The sequence below is a fragment of the Chelonoidis abingdonii genome, chromosome 19, assembly GCF_003597395.2.
Source record: "Chelonoidis abingdonii isolate Lonesome George chromosome 19, CheloAbing_2.0, whole genome shotgun sequence".
NCBI lineage: Eukaryota > Metazoa > Chordata > Testudines > Testudinidae > Chelonoidis > Chelonoidis abingdonii.
In genome coordinates this window covers 5,611,288-5,626,745 of record NC_133787.1, presented here as the reverse complement: position 1 = coordinate 5,626,745, position 15,458 = coordinate 5,611,288, and the positions used below count along the sequence as shown (strand labels likewise).

At 41.7% G+C, this 15,458-nt stretch overlaps 1 protein-coding gene across 7 annotated transcripts in view; it reads right to left on the bottom strand.

Moving 5' to 3' along the window:
• Positions 1-15,458, bottom strand: part of LOC116827482 (diacylglycerol O-acyltransferase 1-like) — a 42,563-nt gene that overhangs the window by 26,001 nt on the left and 1,104 nt on the right. For 5 of the 7 annotated variants that reach the window (XM_075073748.1, XM_032785074.2, XM_032785082.2 and 2 more), the window contains exons 2-5: positions 10,684-10,804; positions 5,239-5,326; positions 3,876-3,916; positions 2,000-2,085 (exon numbers count right to left, since the gene is read on the bottom strand). In XM_075073748.1, the coding sequence (XP_074929849.1) occupies positions 2,000-2,085; positions 3,876-3,916; positions 5,239-5,326; positions 10,684-10,804 (336 nt within the window). Of the gene's footprint in view, positions 1-1,999; positions 2,086-3,875; positions 3,917-5,238; positions 5,327-10,683; positions 10,827-15,458 lie in introns of those variants that run through there. The other 2 variants (XM_032785059.2, XM_032785092.2) reach the window with 2 other exon arrangements.

The window sequence follows — 15,458 nt, the reverse complement described above, 5'->3', positions numbered from 1 at the left end:
CTGATTCTTGTTTTGAGGACAGAGTCTGGGCAGAATATCATCACTTCCTCACCCTTGAGTAAATAAATGAACATAAGACATACTGGGTCAGACCAATGGTCCATCTAGCCCAGTATCCTGTCTTCTGACAACAGTCAATTCCAGGTGCTTCAGAGGGAATAACAGAACAGGTCATCATCAAGTGATCCATCCCCTGTCCCCCATTCCCAGCTTCTGGCAAACAGAGGCTAGGAACAGCATTCCTGCCCAATAGCCATTGATGCACCTATCCTCCATGAATTTATCTAGTTCTTTTTTTAACCCTGTTATAGTCTTGGCCTTCACAACATCCTCTGGCAAGGAGTTCCACAGGTTGAGTGTGTGTTATATGAAAAAATATAATGTAGCTGAAGGGAAAATGTAAAACAACAAGCACCATATGGTTAAATTTTTAGTGCCATATGTGGGGAATGAGATGTGCAGTTCTCACTAATAACAAGAGCTAAATATCTCTTTTCCCATTCTGTACAGTGAAAAACACCAACACCACTTAAAGCCAAAATTCACTTGAATTCCATGCTGTTTTCAGCAGCATCCTGCTGGAGTGTGGGGTAATTGTATCAGATCTTTATTTTCAGAACTGATTTTGATTTTTTAAACGATTAGCATTTTTAAAACTGCTCACTATTTCTGCGTATCTGCACGTGCTGGGAAAGAGGCAGCAAACTGCTCTGTAAATCAGGAAGGTTTAAGATATATAGCCATTCTGAAGTTAATAAGAACTGTGCATGCACAGTAGCTGCAGAATCAGATCAATTGTACTAACTGCTGACCTCACTCACATTAGGGGAAATCAGAGCTTTGATTCTGATGGAATGATAATTAAACTTGTTACCATAAGGGGGCTGGTCCCAGACTGTGGAACAAACTGCTCCAGGAACCAAAGACCATCTCAAACCTCCCCACCTTCTGCTCCACGTACAAGGTGCACTCCTCTGACCTGCCTTCTCTAACACTAATACTCAATAGCATAGACATTTAAAAACATTAACAAAATCCTACCAAAACAAAGCACTCCACTGCACACACAAATCTCCCCTAGGGGAGAGAGAGAACAAATCACATGTGATAGATGTTAGCCACGTTGCTTAATGCACCACTGAAAGGCACTCAGGCCACAACGCTTTGCTGGCATAACTATGTACGCCAGGGATGTGAAAAGGTGTGATCCCTGATCAATATAGCTGTCCTGGCAAAGCCCCTAATGCAGAAGTAGTTACACAAGCAAAAGTGCACTTTTGGGGGACTCCTACTCTCATTCTCACCCGTATTTTGCTCTGGGGCCTGAAAGAAACATACTGTCAAAAGCGCAGGTTATAAGCTATGACCATTCTAGCAGCACTTTGCCTGTACAATGCTCAGCACAGCTATACCAACAAAGCATTCCTAGTGCAGACCTGGCTTCAGACACTATGATGATGAGGGCAACAGGCTAATCAATAGAACAGAACAGAAACTCTTCCTCTGAAGCCTCTCTCCTAGAAGCTAAAATTCATAATAGGTGTAAATGGATTTAACTCTGCTTTCTCCAGTGGAGTTACAGCTACTTATACCATTGGTCTATTTGGCCTTGAGATTTCATTGCTAGGAGATAGATTTTTAACACCTTGTTTAAGGAAAATTCAAGTCTCAAAGCCTCACTCATAATAATTGAGCTAGGTTCATCCTTGGTTTGGCATTCTCACTGAATGTGCTTTTGTTTGATTTAATTAATGCTGCTTGTAAATATGGAAATATGCAAAAAAAGAGAAAACCAGAAGCTATTCTGCCTCTCCTACCAGGGATTTAAACCCTGCCAAAAATCCACATCTGGGTTTGTATGATAAAACTGGACACTGTTTGTGATCCAGAAAAGTGCAGAGAAAATACATTATAGAAATATTTTATGGGATGCTGTTAAATTCAAAAGTGACACAATTAAGTATTCAGCAAATGATATTTGCACACTGTCATCTCTTACCAGCAATGAGATATACTGCTGGCCACTTATAGGGGTCTTTCAGGAAAACTGAGATTATCTTTACAGGGTCAAATAGCAGTCCATATCTGAGAGAGAAAAACAGTGAGGTGGTGCAGAGACTTTATGGTTTGATACTTAGAACCATGGATACTACACTTCTACCTAATTGTCAAACTAAGAAAAGATGCTTGTGTCATTTCTCCTACTCGCTCCCCCAGACCTTGAATCCCCAAACCTCTCCCAACTGTAGTTGTTCAAAATGGAGAGCATGATTCCCCCAACTTTTGGGTTTGATGACTGAAATCCGATTCCCCTGTATTCTCTCTCTGCTCCAGCAGAGACACTACAGTTTATCATCACCTAGGGGTTCCACCAGAGGGAGCAGTTGTAAAATTTTGGTGAGAGTTCTGCAGGAGCCTTGCAAGTGGCATGCGCCCAGAAGATGCATTCAATCAGCACACATTCCCTGGCACTCCGGCCCTGCCCCCTCACTAGCCAGTCTTGCCCACTTGCTAGGATGCACTAACAGGTTCGAAGTCTCCTAAAGAAGTGGAGATTGTGTTGCTTCACTTCTCTTCAGATGGACCTGTTAGCTGGTTCTCCTGATTTACATTCCCCCTTTCCTAGGTTAATAGTTTTTCCAAATACAGTAGAACCCTGATTTTATGAACGGCCAATTATGGGAACATTTTTTTTGCTGCCAAATGTGACTTCAGTCCCTCAGCCAACGTTCAAGCAGCTGAACAGGTTTGAAAAGACTAAGAGATCTGGCAGCAAAGGAAAACAGTTCCCTCAAAGAAAAATCAGGCATGCTGTATACATGTGTCACCATTTATTAAGGACACTCACTGAACAATTACTACATTCACGTATGCAGTGTACTTACTGTAATTTTCAGATTTCAATTTTATTAAATTTTCGGTTCCCAATTAGTTCACAAAATAATGCAAAATATCCTTGCTGAGCTGGTTCTGATCATAAGGGGCCAGATTCTCAGAGGGTGTACATTGGTGTAGATCCACTGACTTCAATTGATTTGCACCAATTAGCCCCAGCTGAAGATATGGTCTTACACTTCTGTAGCATCTTTCACTCCAAAGGATCCCAAAATATTACACAAATTATGGACAAGATTCTGCCGTGGGCACCCTCCGGCTTGGAGGCTGCCTAGGGTCTACTTGGCAGATGAACACATGGGAAATTCTCTCTGTGTCATCCTTTGAGAGGATGCTGCATGCTCTACACAGTATGATTCGGGACAGCCCCTACACAGGGAGTCAGTAAAGCAAATTCTGTGCATCCTTCCTCATTCTTGGACACTGGAAGAAGGGTGGAACACAGTCTGGTCCTATAATCAGACAGCAGCCCAGAAATGCAGCAGCCCAGAATTGCTACCTTGGCAGTGGAAGGTAGCAATCAGGTGGACAAAGGATGCACAGCATGACTGGGGGATGCCAGGAATTTTGGTGAAGGACAGCAGGGCAAACCTGTTCTCGGCTGAATGGGATTGTTAATGTTCAGGAAGAGCAAACAGGTTTCGAAGGACTAAATTATTTAGTAAACATCATGGAACTTAACTTATCCACAACTGAAGGATGAAGGGCTGAGTTAATCATGCTGGGATCGGAAACCATGGTTAGAGAATCTAGGTATTTTGAAATCTGAAGCTTAGACCACTATGCCATCCTGTCCAGCAAACAATTGTGGGACACCATCATAGTGTTCAGGAGAAAATTTGATGTAGTTGTTTCTTTTTCTATTTACTGATTAATCACAGAATGACTCCAGTCAATATACGCCTACTCCCCCTACAACTAAGAATTCAAGTTCCCCAGAACTAAAGACCACGGCTTTTCTTTTTTGGTGACATACTTACCTGAAGAAATTCTCCAGGCTCATGTGAACATGTGTGAGGACCTAGAGTAAAGAAACATACACAGTTCACCAGAGTTCTACACAAAGACACATTTAAAATATCAGTATTCAGATTAGCTGGAAATGGCTTGCCTCTAGTCTGCAAGAACTAATTTCCTTTACATAAACCAAAAAGTTGATGACAAATGCATTCTTTTGGATTCCTTTGATTAGAATAAGCCAGAGTAGCTCAGAAGAAGCTGATGGGTCCATTCAGAATAGTCAAGTTTATGTAAGAGAATACAGGTCTGTCGCATCTTACGCTGGGGTTACGTTCTGCAGTCAGGACGTAAAGCGAAAATTGCATATAGTGAAAATTACATTAAGCATAATGGTAGGCGGAATCGCCCGCACTACAGGTACAGTATTAAATTTGTTATTTTTCTCTCTTTTTGTTTTTGGTTTTTTTGACCACATAAAGCTGAAATCGCGCATGTTAAATGCATGTAAGATGCGACAAATGTGTAGCCTCTTTTTTCCCAAACTGATCACCAACTCCAATTTCTTAAATTTGACATTTGTTTTATTCTGCTTGACAAAAACCCACAATCTATTCAATAGATCCCAGGGAAGAGAACAGATCTTACTCTTCTCTCCTAAGGTGTAAGTCAGGAGTCACTCCCCATAATGGAGTTACATCTGTGCATAGCTGGTGTAGGAAGAGAATCAGTTTCAATTATAGTACAAGAAGCCTGCTGTGGGAGGTGACAAATTTCAGGGAGGGAGAGTGTTAAACCCTAATGATGAATATGGATGAAAGGACTGATTGCTTTGCTCAGTTGGCTGAACAAGGCTTGCTTTCCCTCTCTAGGAAGAAGAGAAGTCCTCTCTCCAAAACAAACAAAACAAATATATTGCATTGGGCTATCCATGGCATTACACCAGATTTACACCAACAAAATTTCATTGACTTCAGGGGTCTGAAACTGTGGGGAAACACACTGATTCACTGGGATCTATTAGAGAAATATGCTGACCCACATTAAACAGGGCTTCCTGTTGTATCAACCTCTCCCTGAAGGAAAAATGCATTTACCCACCATTTTCCCACAATTCTAAGCTGCAGGTACTTGCAAAGAGTTAGTGATATACATAGAGGAACACAAAGGGAATGGAAAGTTACTGACTTGGTACAACAAAGAAGTGACAGCTGCTGGGTCTAAATTTAGGAGCCGAGACAAGAAATACCAAACATTTTTTTAAGTATTACCAAGTAAATCATGAAAGGTTTAATCTATTCAGCACCTCCCTGTAAGGGTTTAAACTCAGAAACACTAATCAAACATCTATTATCGATCTAAGTTATTTGGTGATTTTCCACTTACCAATAGGACTACAGACCAGTTAAAAATGCCTTGAAAATTGTTGAATCCACTCCCATACGATAATAGGGATTCACACAACACATGACAGCTAAGAAAAAAAGAAATGAAGAATTACTGTAATGCTTCCATTTTCATTGAAAATTTAGTTTTCAGTGGAAATTGTAGTATCTGAAAGACAAATATATTCTCACTTTAATTTTCCTCTTCAGTGGCTTCTTAGAAAACTTTGAAATTAAGAGCTTGTCTATATGAACAGTTAATTCGGGCATGCTGGATTGGGTGTAAATCTACCCTGTTCTAGCCTCCTACATGCTAAGCATCCATGTGGACCCTGCTGCCGTCCGCTAACAGTTCAGTTGTGCAGTATGCTGCATTGAAATAGGAGTAGATTAAAGTGTACTGGGGAAATTTTAGTGCACAGAAGCAGGGTCCACACGGACACTTAGTGCACGGCAGGCTAGTGCAGGGTAGATGTATACCCAGCTTGCCATGAACTACATAGAATCATAGAATATCAGGGTTGGAAAAGACATCAGGAGGTCATCTAGTCCAACCCCCTGCTCAAAGCAGGACCAGCACCAACTAAATCATCCCAGCCAGGGCTTTGTCAAGCTGGGCTTTAAAAACCTCTAAGGACGGAGATTCCACCACCTCCCTAGGTAACCCATTCCAGTGCTTCACCGCCCTCCTAGTGAAATAGTATTTCCTAATATCCAACCTAGACCTGCCCCAACTGCAACTTGAGACCATTGCTCCTTGTTCTGTCATCTGCCAACACTGAGAACAGCCGAGCTCCATCCTCTTTGGAACTTGGTAGTTGAAGGCTGCTATGAAATCCCACTTCACTCTTCTCTTCTGCAGACTAAATAAGCCCAGTTTCCTCAGCTTCACCTCGTAAGTCATATGCCCCAGCCCCCTAATAATTTTCACTGCCCTCTGCTGGACTCTCTCCAATTTGTCCACATCCCTTCTGTAGTTGGGGGACAAAAATAGACGCAATACTCCAGGTGTGGCCTCACCAGTGCGGAATAGAGGGGAATAATCACTTCCCTCAATCTGCTGGCAATGCCCCTACTTATACAGCCCAAAATGCAGTTAGCCTTCTTGGCAAGAAGGGCACACTGCTGACTCATATCCAGCTTCTCATCCACTGTAATCCCCAGGTCTTTTTTTGCAGAACTGCTGCTTAGCCAGTCAGTCCCCAGCCTGTAGCAGTGCCTGGGATTCTTCCTTCCTATGTAGGCAAGTCCTAATTGTATAGGCCAACCATAGAAGGCAATAATGTCATAGGATGGCAGTGTGGCCTAGAAACCCCACCCTAGACTAGAATTCAGAAGACCTGGTTTGTTTCACTAGCTATAAAATGTGTTCCTCTTTTGTCAGGGAAAAGTGCTTGGGGATCTAGGGGATGACAAGCCTTAATCATTATTAATGGACCTTGCAGGTATTCAGAAAGCAGCAGAAAGCCTGTTATTCTCACTCAGGCTCCAGCAGTGACTCCTAGTCTTGCTTCCTTCTTTTTCTCCAAGAAATGAATTAGCTGCTAAATTGCTCAAGGAGGGACAGATTCTGCAATGTTTATTCATGCGAAGCAGCACTCACCCCCACAGCTAATCCCACGGAAGCCAATAGAACTACTTCCACAAGTACTGTCATCCTACTCAACATATGGGTTGCAAAATCTGGCACAGAGGATACAATATGGCTGGTCGCTACAACTATGCTACCCCCATCATCAGCCCAACAGGCTGAATAAGAAACACAAATTGTTCCTATCAACAAATGTTCCAGTAAGGAAAGAAATGGGTTTAACCAAAATCTGGAACAGTTTCAGGTTGAAGGATAATGACAGTAACTTATAACTTCAAAGCACCCTTGACAAACACTAAGGCCCTGACCTTCAAAACTGTGCATGCCTAAAGCTACGTTTTAGTCACAGGTATTTTTAGTAAAATTTGTGGACAGGTCACAAACAGTAAACAAAAATTTACGGCCCGTGAACTGTCCATGACCCCTGACTAAATCTTGGGAGTGCCGTGGGTGCTTGTGGAGGAGGGGTCCCCATGGGGTGGGCTGCAGGTGCTCAGGGGGGCTGCTCTGCTTGGGGGGCACCGTGGATGCTGGGAGGGTGCCAGGGGTTCCATGAGTACATGGGGGGCAGCCCAGGGAGCGCTGCGGGTGCTGTGGGGGCAGCAGCCTGGGGGGGTGCTGCAGGGGCAGTGCCTGCAGGTGGAGGCAACACACAGAGCTAGGAGCTGAGGGAGGGACCGGTTTCTGCGTCCAGAGAGCCCCCCTGCAAGGTAAGTGCCACCCAGAGCCTTCACCCCCTCCCGCGACCCACCCCCCTCCAACTCCCAAACTCCTCCTGCTGCTGCGGGGAGACAGGAGGGCCCGAAACTTCCCCAGCAGTGGCTAGTGCAACTGGCCCAGGAACTGCCTGAGCTGCTCGGGCAGCCCCAGAGCAAGCCACACGGGCTGCTGCAGAAGTCATGGAGGTCATGAAAAGTCACAAAATCTGTGACTTCCATGACCTCCATGACAAACTTGCAACCTTATGCATACTCCTAACAGACATGAGCATTACCACAGTGCACAATTACCACTATTCCATGCATTATGATACAAGGTGAAATCCTGGCCTGGAGATTTGGGATTCCAGATCTTTGGGATATAGATTAATACCAAGAGAAATGGGATACTGCCTGCTTTTTCCCCAGTTTCACGACCATAAGCTCAGGTCAATCAGTTTGCCCCATAACAGCCAGTATTTACTGCTGCAATACTTTCCTCTTCTGTGGGGCATCACTTCTCATCTATAACCTTTATGGTAAGATGGACTTTCACCTTCTCCGTTTTCTGTGGCCTATCCTCTTGATTCCACACTCCTCTTGCTTTTGTATTCCACCTCCTCTGTCCTTACTGTTGTTTCATATCTTCCCATCATCTCCTTTCCTTTGCCCCTAGTTTCCCCGGTCTCCTCTTTGCCCTCTACCTAGCTTACGTTCTTATATTTTTATCTTCGTTCATCTCACTAATGGGTCTGATCCTCCTCTCAAGCCACTGTATACCATTGTAACTCCATGTAACTTCAACAGGATCACTCCTAATTTATACTGATGCTCACGTATTATGGAATTATAATTAATTTCACAACGCATAAGCAGGATCACTCATGCAATAGACCATTCCCTTTCCTTCAGCAAGGCCAATCAATTATAATCTAGTTTGTTGTTCAAGGCTGATTATATACATTTTCAGATGCTGGAACCTGCTGAAGACTCCCTCTCAGAAGCTGTATGATAAATCCCAGTATGGTATCTCTCTTATCATGGAAGGGCAAACTATACAAAAGGAGGCACATGACCTAGCAGCTGATTTCCAACATTTCTTACAACGCATCCAGAGACACAATTCTCAGACCTGGTCGACACTTAACAGTTAGGTTCACATACTTGTGGTGCTCAGGGGCGTGAAAAATTCACATCGCTGAGCTCCATTGCTATGCCAACCTAACCCACAGTGTAGACATGTCTAGGATGATGGAAACATTCTTCCATTGACCTAGCTACTGCCACTGGGAGAGGCAGATCACCTAAAGCAATGAAAAAAACTAGGGCTGTTGATTAATCACAGTTAATTCACACAATGAACTCAAAAAAATGCATTGTGATTAAGCGCAGTTTTAATCGCACTGTTAAACAAAAGAATACCAATTGAAATGTATTAAATATTTTGGATGTTTTTCTACATTTTCAAATATATTGATTTCAATTACAACACAGAATATGAAGTGTACAGTACTCACTTTATATTATTTTTATTACAAATATTTGCACTGTAAAAATGATAGACAAAAGAAATAATATTTTTCAATTCACCTCACAGAAGTACCGTAGTGCAATCTCTTTATTATGAAAGTGCAACTTACAAATGTAGATTTTTTTTTTGGTTACATAACTGCACTCAGAAACAAAACAGTGTAAAACTTTAGAGCCTACAGGTCCATTCAGTTCTAATTCTTGTTCAGCCAATCACCAAGAGAAACAAGTTTGTTTACATTTATGGGAGATAATGCTACCAGCTTCTTATTTACAATGTCACCTGATAGTGAGAACAGGCATTTGCACTGCACTTTTGTAGCTGGCATTGCAAGGTATTTACATGCCAGATATGCTAAACATTCATATGCCCCTTCATGCTTTGGCCACCATTCCAGAGAACATGCTTCCACATTGATGACACTAGTTAAAAAAATAATGTGTTAATTAAATTTGTGCCTGAACTCCTTGGGGGAGAATTATATGCCTCTTGCACTGTGTTTTACCCGCATTCTGCCACTTATTTCAAGTTATAGCAGTCTCGGATGATGACCCAGCATGTTGTTCGTTTTAAGAACATGTGCACTGCAGATTTGACAAAACACAAAGAAATGTGAGATTTCTACAGACAGCTACAGCACTTGACTCAAGATTTAAGAATCTGAAGTGCCTTCCAAAATCTGTTTGGGACGAGACATAATTTCAGAAGTCTTAAAAGAGCAACACTCCGATGCGGAAACTACAGAACCCGAACCACCAAAAAAGAAAATCAACCTTCTGCTGGTGGCACCTAACTCATGATGATGAAAATGAATATGCATCGGTCCGCTCTGCTTTGGATCGTTATTGAGTAGAATCCTTCATCAGCATGGACACATGTCCTCTGGAATGGTGGGTGAAGGACATATGGAGGACATATGAATCTTTGGCGCATCTGGATGCAAACATCTTGCAACACCGGCTACAAAAGTGCCATGAGAATGTCTGTTCTCACTTTCAGGTGCCATTGTAAACAAGAGGCGAGCAGCATTATCTCCTGCAAATGTAAACAAACTTGTTTGTCTGAGCGATTGGCTGAACAAGAAATAGGACTGAGTGGACTTGTAGATTCTAGTTTTACATGGTTTTATTTTTGAATGCAGTTATTTTCTGTACATAGTTCTACATTTGTAAGTGCAACGTTCATGATAGAAAAACTGCACTACAGGACTTGTATTAAGTGAATTGAAAAAATACTATTTCTTTTATTTTTACCGTGAAAATATAATAAAAATAAAGTGAGCACTGTAAACTTTGTATTCTGTGTTGTAATGGAAATCAATATATTTGAAAATGTGGAAAACATTCAAAATATTTACATAAATAGTACTGCATTATTGTTTAACAACATGATTAATTACGATTTTTTTAATCGTGCGATTAATCACAATTGTTTTAATCGCTTGACAGTCCTAAAAAAAAAACCTTCCGTTGCTGTAGGAAAGGTCTACACTACAGTGGCATAGCTGCAGCACTGCTCCTGTGCCACTTGTAGCACCTGCAATGTAGACACAGCCTCAAAGTAGTCCTGTAATAAGAGTGTTCTTTGAAATTATGTGATTCCTTTATCTTTGTGTTTGCACTGTACCTCAGTCTCTCTAGATCGTCATGTCTCACTTCAGGATCATTCATTTCAGGCTGAGGCATCTCGGGATTGATGGAAATATTAATTTTCTTTTTTCTCTTTCCAGACATTTTGATTCCAAACCCTATAAAGAGAGATGACTCCATTTGTACAATACTGTCTTCTCACAATCTCTGCAAACGTCCATTTTCAGCACAAAGACTTTGGTCCTATGACCCAATTAAACACAGAATTTTTTTCAGTCCAGTCTTGTAAATTAGAATCTTCATCCAAAACTGTCCTTTAAAGAGGACTCTTGAACTCTGTTATACTAGTCCTCTGGAAGATGTGCAAGGATGGAAATATTATTCCAAAGTTTCTCTCTCTCATCACAAATCAAGGACAATATTTAAGATTTCTATCTGAAATATACCAACTGTTTTCTGTACAGTGGATAAAAACTTGGAATCTTACTAGGGAAAAAGATAAAATGTTGACCTTTTCATTTTTATGTGAATCTTTTTTCTGGTGTTGGATTTTGCCCTTCAGTTGTGCCCTGCATTGTTGCAAAGATGTAATGTACCTGAGACTGTCTAAAACTGATGAAGTATGGGTGTCATATTTGCATACACATGTGCATATATTCCTTCTGCTCCTTGGTCTGTGTATGTCCTTTCTATTCAGCTAACTAACACATCAGGTTCGTTTGGATTTTCACAACTTCAGCATACTGGAGTTCACAAGAAACTCTTGTTACTTTTTATCTACCTATGTTTTTTGTATAGCTGCTATTACCATGGTATCTAAGCAATGTATTCTTAGCCCAACATTTTGTACTTTAAAAAAAAACTTTTGATGACATTTTCCTTGAACAAAATAGATAATACAAGATTTAACAAAGTGTTGCAAATTTGGTGTTTTAGCAGGTTTGATTTTCATCAAAATACAAGTGTGGAAGTTAACACAGTCAAAACAATATCAAACCAGCCTGAAACCAGCTTGAGCAGAAGGCTCCATGGAGAACACGGTGATCATAAGAATGTAAAAGTAATGAAAAAAGTGACATTGATTGGTGAGTTAGTCATGAACTGCAAAATCTCTTCCTTTATTCTTTCTCTTTTTGATATATATGAATTTTGAAAGAGACTACAGATTGAAAATCTTGAAAGATTCAAATGTAGATTTTTAGTTGACAAGTGACAAGATGATAAAAAACAAGTGTTCATGATTAATAATCACACACTCTTTTTATGATCACAGTTCAGTCTATACATTTCCATTATTATTTTTCCCAGTAAAACAAAGTGGCACACAGAATCCCAACCCTCTGCACAGAAAAGGGTCAGCTGGATGATCCATTCCACAGAGCAGACTCAACTTCCCCACTCACTCTTGAAACAAGCCGTGCCAGATTAAACCAGAATCAAAGGTGGAGGTTGGGGGAGGTGTGACAGGCTAGGACCCATGTTTCAAAAGCTCCCCAAATTTTGCTAATCTGATCCCACAAATATATGAACCTATTTGGAGCCATATATTTTTCATCGCTTCAAGCCAAGTTTACTCTAAAACTTTGGCTGTATTCAATTGTAAGAGTGGTACAATTGGAGAGGCTCAAAATCAAAGAAAAGTCAATCTCTGACAAATTCAGTGAGGGACCAAATACGGACCTAAACTTAAAGCTACATTTCAAAGAGAGGATGAGAGCCATCATTCTTTCACACTGAATCTGAAGCTGTCAATTTTTAAACCACTAGGGAGAAATGTTGCAATTCATGCATAAATCATCATGAGCCAGTGTTCACTAACATGTATTGAAAAAAGTCTCATGATAGCAGTATTCTCTAGTTTGTTCTTCTATTCAGACTTTTTTTCAGATTAGTCTGGTTTTGGCTACATTTGTTACCACCCTTCAACTTTAATACTGACCACACTAAAACCAGGATGGAATTTTCAAGAATGTTGATGACAATTAGGACCCTGACTCCTGCTGAAAGCAGCTTAGTATTTTTCAAAATCCCACCCCATACCTTCGATTCATTCCTCGTCTGTTTGCCAGTATGTCTTTGGTTGGAAGAGAAACAGAAGGAGTTTCAAAAATATCACTCTGCTTAAGTAATCAAAAACTGTGGGAACAACTCAAATCACCATTTCCCATGGGTGTACCGATGCTCATGTTTCTTTCAAACCTACTCAAAGCTTTGCATGAGCAGAGATTGACAAACATAGCTATAAACCCTGATACAAGGAAAATAAAATGGTTACCAATGATACAAAAGCTCTGTTATTTTATAGATTACTGTGCTTAGTAATAGTACAGGGGTTTTGATGTTGTTTTATTTCTTAACGTGCACAATTAAAGGCAGGGCAAACAAGGTTTGATAAAGCAAAGAGGAAAAAAATGAATTCCCAAATAAAATGTAAAACATTTTAAAATGTCTAAACAAGCAAGACAAGGACAAAGTAAGTCAAATTCTGCTTTCAGTTATACCAGTGTAAGTCTGGAATAACTCCGGTTAAATCAGTGCAGTTACTCTGGAGTTACACTTGTTTACCCAAGATCAAACTCTGGCCCAAAGACTGTGATTTTAACCTAGAAGCATTATCTCTGGTCTATTGAGTTATAGCACTAAAGTGAATGTGGCATTGGAATTCAAATCCAATATTCTGCCTCCGCATGAAAACAATTTAATAATTAAATCATTGGCATTCAGAGATCATTAAGATCTACTTAAACCTACTTAGCACAGACATTAATTTGTCTGGATTTTCACTATGTTCCTTATTAAGCAAGATGACCCATGTTCACACTCCAAAGAAAAAAAAGGAATGCCTAATCACATAGATCCAATGCATACTCACTGATTTCTTTATAGAGTTTGTGGATAGGGCCAGATTCACCCCTTGGGCATAATGGGGTGCAATTTGCAACTCCCCTGTGCCTGGCAGAGTGGCTGCACTGAAGAAAAGATTCAAACCTCAAATACAGGCAGTTGTGAGATCACAGATGCTGTCCCCTAGCATTCTGATAGGGAAGGAAAGAGAGGCAAGGATGGTTTGTACCACCATGCCCCTTCTCCAGGCTGACTTACTGCTGTCAGAGACCCACTATCTGGGTTGCATCCGTGTGAACTTGTCCCAGTTCTTCTAGTTAGATCCAGTTGGAAAAGGCTTAGCTGAAAAGATGGGCCTAGCATAACATGCTGAAGGTTAACAAATTCAAGATCTGACACCTGCCAGAATGAGAAAGTTCCACAGACAGGGACCTTCCAGCCAAAAACTGCCTGCATCAAGATCTTAAGACAGTCAGCAAAAACACTCCAGCTGATTTCAGCCATCACAAAGGAGACGGCCACACTCTAAAACAGACAAATGCCAAATCACATAGGCCTATGTCCTCAAAGGTACTGAGACACTTCACTACCATGGGAGTGAGACACCTAAATACCTTTGAGATTCTAGGTCAGAGGGTTTTACGTTAAATTAAAAATAACTTGCATCAGGGAAGCCAGTACAGTTTGTGGGATGGAGGTATGTTCTCGTGCCAAACAGCGCCACGGAACAGACCTGCCATCAAATTAGAGAGAGCAGTTTAAAGCTTCTGAATTACAGGTCTGTCACATCTTAAGCACATTTAACATATGCAAATTCAGCTCTAGGCGGTTGGCAAAAACAAAACAAAAAAAGAGAAAAATAACCCTTTAAATACTGTTCCTGTAGTGTGGGCGATTCCGCCCACCATTACACTCAATGTAATGTTGACTATACGCAGTTTTCACTATACACGCTGACCGCGGAACGTAACCCCAGTGTAAGATGAGACAGACCTGTATATGTTTTTAGTTTTAATTTAAATTCACTAGGGATGAAAAAATGGCCCCATTAAAGTGAATGAGAATTTTGCCAGAATTTCTCCCTTGATTTTAAAAATCTAAACAAACTGTAACTTATTTGGGGCAGGGACTGTCTTCCTACGTGTCTGTATAGCACAATGAACTCTTTGATGCAACATGTAATTGCCAGGTCCTTTCTTCACACCTTTGTTGTGGGGCGAGAGATTCCCAGGAGGCCGGGCTTTTACATGACTGTCCTGATTTCACCGGAGTGGTCCTGAGTGGAGGTTAGCTTGAACGCTACCTCCTGCCAGTGCAATGTTATTACGCCACGGCAAGGGGGTGGCATTGTCTCATGAGAGCATTTCATGACATCACGACTCAACCTGTCTCAAACCCAGCCTGGATTCAACCCGAATGCAAACTGCCCGTCTGCACCAGTGGGGAAAGGGATGCAGGCACTGGGAGCAGCCAGGGGTCTGGTATCCCCAGAGGGCAGCTGGTGTCCCCTGGGGCCGGGCTGGGTGCAATGGGAGGGGCAGAGCTGGTGACAGGGGGAACGGGGAGCAATGGGTCCGTTTGGTTTAGAATTAAAGCTGTCACACACTGTCTTTGCAGCACACCACTGAGTATTGGGGGGTGTTCCCCGGCACACCACTGAGTATTGGGTGTGTGTGATGAACTCGGAATGTTCTTAATGTTTTCTCTGAATACTGTGTTGGTGCCTCAGTGTCCCCTATGCAGTTCTGAAGTATCTGGAAGAGCAAAGGGCCAGTGCACCTAAATGCCTGGCACTCTGTCTCCTAGCAACTGATGGCCTGGGCCCCTCCTCTGCAAAGGTGCCAACTGAAGGTGTTGGAGATAAAGAGGTCAGGTGACCTCCTGGCCTGGGAAAGGAGCTGAGCAGAGAAGGAGGGGGTTTCAGTCTGGAGCTGGCTGCGGACAAGGAGTGAAGTGCAGACGTGGGGG